Source organism: Aplysia californica, unplaced genomic scaffold (genome assembly GCF_000002075.1).
Source record: "Aplysia californica isolate F4 #8 unplaced genomic scaffold, AplCal3.0 scaffold00271, whole genome shotgun sequence".
Classification (NCBI taxonomy): domain Eukaryota; kingdom Metazoa; phylum Mollusca; class Gastropoda; order Aplysiida; family Aplysiidae; genus Aplysia; species Aplysia californica.
Window position 1 is genome coordinate 507,563 of NW_004797541.1, and position 7,275 is coordinate 514,837.

Sequence of the window (7,275 nt, forward strand, 5' to 3'; positions counted from 1 at the left end):
AGAGAGAGAGAGAGAGAGAGAGAGCGAGAGAAAGAGAGAGATTGAGAGAACGAGTGAGTGAGTATGAGTAAATGGGTGAATGAGTCACCCATTGAGCTGCATTGCGGTGACAGGAGCTGAGGACACACAAGCCATCAGAGGTACAGTTGGTATAGTAGATAGTAGATCATATGGTCGATTTTAAGGACAAGCGGGCTAACCCAGATTTCGGGGGTTTCCAGAAATCTTGATCGACACCAAAAGTGGGCAGTGCCCTACCTATAGGAGAAGTTTGGTTTCATTGGTGTGTATAATATTTATTTGGTTAAAAAGAAAACTCTCCTTGTCTTTTAAAGACACTGAACAAGGGGCGAAAACTTTACCTTCGATTTTCTCAAAACAGCATTTTTGGGGGACAGCCCCCTTGTGCTTTAAAAGCAACCTGACAGAGAAAGGAGATATGATAGGAAATAGTTGGTTATGTCGGGATGAGAATGAGACAGACACATGGGTGTCATGGCGGGTTGCGTGACAGACACACTGCACAGTCAGCACTTTGTCACACATGGCAGTACTATTGTTGTACTGTCACGGTGTGTGTGTGTGTGTGTGTGTGTGTGTGTGTGTGTGTGTTCACGTGCTATAGTGTGTTCTTCTGTAAACTTGCCAACACTATTTTTAAATTAGAGATGGGCTCCTGTATAATTTGGGTTTCTCACTAGCGTATGTTTTATTTAGTTGCAATAACTTCTGTTTTGAAATGTTTTGTTTCTGCTTTGAGTTTTGACAAAGGTGCTTAAAAAAAAATGCACTTTATTTTATGATGAATGAGAGCATTCAATGTGATTTATTTTCCACATCTGTGGTTAGAGATTATTACATGTTATAGTGCCCGCCATTTGATTTGCACTGATCTGTTACTATTATTCTATTAATGATAGCACATGTGTTTATTCCACCCCTTGACACCCTTCATGCATATTCCTACCCTCGACCAATTTATCCCTGTGCTATATGTATAAGAATTCAGGCTCTTGCTTCAACAGTACATTTTTGAAGTAAAGATTTTTGTGTCTCTGAAGGATCACCCTACCCTTCCATTTAAAATGAATTCTGTTTGCTCTGAAATGGAGTGTTAGAGAAACTTTGGTTTATTTCTAATCGTATTGTATAATGTGTATGCATGTATTCTCCATCTTCTGTGTATACCTACCAGAGTTGGTCAACAGCGGTACTGGTACGTTAGAATGCTAAGGTTGAAAAAGTGATCAATGTTATTTATATACTCTTTGATCCGTGTACAGTTGTGTAAACCATTACTATGTTGACATACGATACTCATTAAATTTGGAGACAAATGAATGACTACCTTTTCTTTCTTACATTTTCAAAATCACTGAAAATGTGCTTTTTGGTCAAGAACAGATATAAATTAAATACTTTTGCCTTTTTTTTCACTTTTTATCAAAGAGAAGAGGTGACACCATGTAAAAATTCATGCAAGTTAAATTGAGGCTTTCCAAAGGTCAATATTTGTCCACAACATACATAGATATAGAGATATCCACAGTGGTCAGTTTTGAGAAATTACCTGAGAAAAAGATTCAGTTTTAATCTCTTGCTACGTAGCAACATTCGACACCAAGATTATAATTTATAATGCTTGAGTTTATTTTGTCAGTCATAATGAAGCACTCACAGTAATGAAGTAATGTCATTTTGAGTCAAAGTATCAGCAAAAAGACTTTAAAGAAGCACTAAGATGTTCATTGCATCTCAGAAATACTGTCTTTGAAAAAGAAATGAAAGTACCCGCTTTGCATGAAATTGCATAGTCATAATATCACAAAGCAGAAATTGTACAAGCTTGTTTTAACCCTATCCGTATGTCGTGTTTTACTATTGTATAAATACGACCTGGGAAACTCTGTGCCACCACTTCCAAAGAGAAAATTTACTCGTTAATGCGATCCATACGCTTTGCATAGCAGTCTGTCAAATTGATTTTTTAAAGAAATACTGAAAGTTTCAAAAAAGAGAACTTTGTACTAGAGGTATTCTAAAATGTGAAGAATACAACCTTGGGGTACAAAATGACTCCAGGGCGTATGGATAGGGTTAAGTAGGTCTCTATATTTAATTTTAAACACTATAAATATTGTAATATATTTGTAGCTAAGCAATATCAAGTGGAGTTTAACAAGCTTGAGCAAACAAGTAAGATGAATCATAATGATAAACATTATATTCTTGAAAATCAATGAACATAATTCCTATAAGTTAGCGTGGACCAACATGTGTAGATTCAAAACATTTTCAAAGAAACCAACAAATCTTGGTTAAAATTATGTAGTAAGTATTTCGTAATAAAATTAACAACCATGTACAATACAACAAAGACAAAAGGCGAAGAGTGTGACTATATATATATATATATATATATATATATATATATATACGTTCTCAACATCAACAGTTTCAACAAATGGGGGATAGTTTGAAGCAAGGGGGCATATAGGACCAGTCATTATTGAATGCAAATTCGAGCTTAAAAAGAAATCTGATGTATGTCTTTCTGTCAGTTTAACATTCTGTCAGTAGGCGGGTGGTTAGCGAGTGTCATTGTCATTAGTAGGTTTTACTTTTTATGGAAATCTCCCTCTGTTGTCTCTCTGTGTGTTACTTTTTACTTCAGCACTGATGGACCGTTATCTTGGCGATGTGTTTCCTCATCACTCTAAGTAAACAAAAGTTAACCATAGACTACAATGAACGGCTTTCTCGATAGAAATTGGTTATTTTAGGACCAAACTCCGCCAAAGCACCCGCAAACCACCAACTAGGAATCCTGCACTCCACCAAAGCATGGAGTTAGGTCCGTCTGTCCTATCAAACATCTGGCGTCTTTATCTCGCCTTCTTCCTTTGTGTTTGCTGCTCTCTTGTAACACCTCTAATCTTCGGCCCCTGTATGACCTTATTGTGTTGCAAGTGCCATAAAACTCTTACTAAAACAAAAAGGAAAGGTTCCGAAAACACAGTTTTGCTGGACCACCAGTTGATAGGTCAGTGTGAAAGAGAACACAAATAATTACAGATAAACTGGCCAGAGGAACATTATGTATAGATTACTATGCCAATCCTTCGACCAGGATGTAGCGTATCATTGAAACCATTCCAGTTTGAAAGTTTCGCTCCCTTAGGCGGGGCAACGCACTGATTATGCCTAACATTACTAATTTGTTCTCGCTCATCTGAGAATGTAAACCAACATAAGTATTCAGTTCAGGGCGCGTCACAGCTATCAATGTTATCGGTATTCTCATAAATAACTATAATTACAATGTACCTCGTTTATTTTCCAAGAAACTATCCTGCATAAAGTTTCTTTAGGGCATGCCCGTCCTATTGTTTTATTGTCAAACCGGCAAAGTTAATGTACAAAAGTTTATTTAATGTGAAGATGGCAAAAATCGTTTCTTTTTTTTTTTGTACAAAGAGGAGCGAGTTGAGGTGTCCGTTCTTACAGCGAGGTAAATCTTCTTTTGCGCATGATGTCACGACAACCCCATGTTGGCTCTACAGAGGGTGGAGACCCCGGATTCGCCAAATAGATCATGTCAGTACTGAATGGAGACCTCAAAAACACATTTACCCAAAGATGGACAACAGTGGTGCATGAACGATAGAAAATGATTGGTAACTTTATAGAAAGTTAGAGTTTTGAGTTATTGAGATGTACAGCCATGCTGGTAAGAACAAAATACTTCTGAATAGTGAATAGCAATGTTAAATTCAAGTTTCAGCCTTAGATAACGCGGATCCATTTCCCTCGATAACATTCCGACTTTCCACAATGGCAATGCATTTGGCAACATTCCCCAAAAGTTGTTGCTTTAGGAGAACGTTTTCAAATTGTATAAATCATTAACTTTGGGGCAAGCCCTGGTTTCTCAATTTTTCAGAATTAAAACCTTAATTTTGACTTCGGCGCAGCGGAACACTGCGGATGGAAGCCAAACCCAGGCAATGTAAACATACAAAAGGAGCAGTTCCAACAGTTTGAGCATGCGTGGGACAACATCCTTGTAATATGTTCAAAAGTCATCATTGCCAAAAACTAGGAGAGTGCTTGATTGTACAGCCAATCAATATCATATTCTAAATATACGACATGTACTTGCATAGATATATGCTATATGTGTATATCCAGGGATGATAGAATTTCTACCCTTTCAACACGTGACGATACCATCAATAACATTTGGCCACTTGGTTGATTTTTTAAACTGATTCACGATCATTTCAAACACGTTATTGTACGTGTACAGTGTACTTGATTCCAAAAGGAATACACAACATCCACCAATCCGTGGTCTTGATGAGATTATATCACCCCAAGCACCATCAGGACAAACCATTCACCATATTCGAAAGAAGTGTATAGGGCCCAACTTGGTTTCGGTATGGTGACTCTCAGCCAGGCGTCTGAGCTCCAAGAGAAGGGTGCTTGGGCTTGGCCCAGAGGTCAGAGAACTTTTGAAAGTGAAAGTGAAAATAACAACAGTAAAGAAGACTATCATACTTCAGAGTCTTCGTAAGATGGCGGCGGGCACGTAGGCAGTAAATGATCGTCTGATGATACGAGTTCAACGTGACCACGACAGGAAGACCCGGCGTGTGCGCCTGGACTGTGCGACCGTTGTGCGCTGGACATAGATTGTGACACAGCAGCAGCCGTGGCAGATTTGTTGTCTGGGTGGAGGGAATAACCCCCGGCCATGACCTCGTCATATGAAGGAGGGGGGAGTGTCTGTGATGGCCCTGACCCTGACCCTTCATCTCGTCTCGGCGACAAGTTTTCGTAGGCTGGGGCCGGGTCTGTGATAGAAATAGTGAAGATGTCATCATTGTTTGGCAAATCAAGCACGCGTAGGGAGATGGAACCATTTGTTGACGCCCGATCACTGTCTGTCAGAGACTGCGTCTCTTCACCCCTGTCGTGCACACGACTCGGTGTTGTTGTAGTTGTAGCGCTAATGACGATTTCCTGACGAGGATCTCGTGGCTGGCGCTCAAAGCAAGCGTGAAAGGCCGATGAAAACCGATTACAATTACACCTGTTCATTGATTCACAAGGTCCACTCCCCCTTTTGATGTAGGCGGCGGCGTAGAACAGAGCGATGGAGATTGGGACCATATAGACTGTCGCCATCACATAGTCATAACACTTGGACAAACGTGAGTCAGGGTACCTGGTATCACTGCTGTAGTTTTCACTGTAGTACCACAGACCGATTCGGTTCAGGATGGCTGTGGTAGAATGACATGTTTATTTTGGTTAATGAAGAACTTCAAGGACAAAACATCAAGTGCTACGAAAAAGTAAGACCGTACACATGTACCATGGTATCCACTTATATGGAAGTCATTTGCTTTTGATCACTGATTGTCACTGCTTTCTTCCTCTAAGTCTATCCTGTTCTTATTTCTCTCCCATACCCATCCATAACCTCCACCCTTAAAAAATACTTTTAAAATCCCAGTTACCGGCACACAGTTTAACATTTTAATCTGATCACTGACCTAAGCCAGGCCATGCTGTGAACTGTGTGGCTGTAACCAACTTGTGTTTCACGCGCTCGTTTGACCTTACTCAATTACGAGCGCCGAAAAACTCTTGATAAACTATACTGAAGTAAACGAGACAAAGCTGGGATCTGCTCTTTGCGTACGGGATAGTATTGCTGATATTCACGGCAATACGCTATCTATGTAACTGCTGTTATTTCCATCTAAGACGGGACTTCTGTTCTTTACGGTTACTACAATGAGGCAACTTCTAATACAGGATGAGTCGAAATTATATAACACTAATATTGGAGAAATCATTTTATTCAGAATTTACTGAATACTCTTTACCTTGTCACCAGCATAACCAATCCACACACAACTCCCCCCCGAGAAATACCGCACAATTTAGTGCTTACCAAAATTTCGTGGGAAATAGGCTACTTGATACGACACTTTGTATTCTCTCACTGAGTTAGTCCAGTACTTGTGTTGACTTAATTTAGACTCATTGTGTACTTGTATTTCCCTAATGTTTGCTGTGCGCACACATAAAGGGAACCCCATACTGTACTGACATATATATATTAGATCTATATATGTATGTGTGTGTGTGCGTGTGTGTGTGTGTGTGTGTGTGTGTGTGTGTGTGTGTGTGTGTGTGTGTGAATCATCTTGGTGAAATCAGGCGCTCGTCAAAATAAATAAAATCGGAGAAAAAGGCATTTTGCCATCGTTTTGACAATTTTTATAGTTTTTCTTCTTTGGATCAACCCCTTTTATGTCCATATAAAAACACATTTCCATGTAAATTTGACTGAAAAACATTGATTAAAGGAACAGAATATGTCATTTTTCAATTTTCAAGGACTCTTTAGCTATTGGAGTTACGAAACTTTGGCTGCCATTTTCTCGCTTATTTCACCACTGAAACCAGCGACCTCAACTCCTTCAATCGCAAATACCTAGACTTCTATTCAAGACCGATGGGTATTTCTTTCATTGAAAGCAAGGCAAAATGAACAAGCTTTCAGATGGTACAAAAAACTCCACATGCCCAAAAATTGACTAGTGCCTGATTCCACCAAGTCGTGACACACATACACACACACACACACACACACACACACACACACACACACACACACACACACACACACACACACACACACACACATATATATATATATATATATATATATATATATATATATATATATATATATATATATATATATATATATATATATATATATATATATATATATATATATATATAAAAATATACACATGTATATCTATCTGTTTCTTCCCAATTCTAAACCCTCGTACACTGTATTGGTTTTAATTTTGACACCTCCCACCAGCCAGCCCAGAAAAAATCCCAAACAAATCAACAACTGAAGAACAAAACAGCAACACATGCAACAGAAAACAGATACAAAAATAAACACATACATGTATATTCTTTTATTTTTTATATTTTTTTCCGAAATAAAATATTTTTACACAATAATCTAGTTACAGAAGCAAATTAAAATTTGAAGCAAATGAAACAATAAAGAAAGGGAGAGAGATTCTGCCAAGCAGGCCTCGAATTGAGTAACACCACAACTTGGAGGAACTATAATAGGAGAGGCCACGAGTCGCGTAACGTGAAGCCGCTGCAGACGACGGTCGGCCATGTTTGTGAGATCAGCTCAGTTCTCTCAGTTGTAAACTTAGT

The 7,275-nt window shown here is 38.7% G+C and overlaps 1 protein-coding gene across 1 annotated transcript in view; it reads right to left on the bottom strand.

The window, feature by feature from the left end:
- Positions 1 to 3,454: 3,454 nt before the first annotated feature.
- The window catches only part of LOC101856518, an 18,517-nt gene continuing 14,696 nt past the window's right edge, over positions 3,455 to 7,275 (bottom strand). The window contains exon 4 of the mRNA XM_005101147.2: positions 3,455 to 5,291. Coding sequence (XP_005101204.1) covers positions 4,558 to 5,291 — 734 coding nt within the window. The 3' untranslated portion in view covers positions 3,455 to 4,557. The remainder of the gene's footprint in view (positions 5,292 to 7,275) is intronic.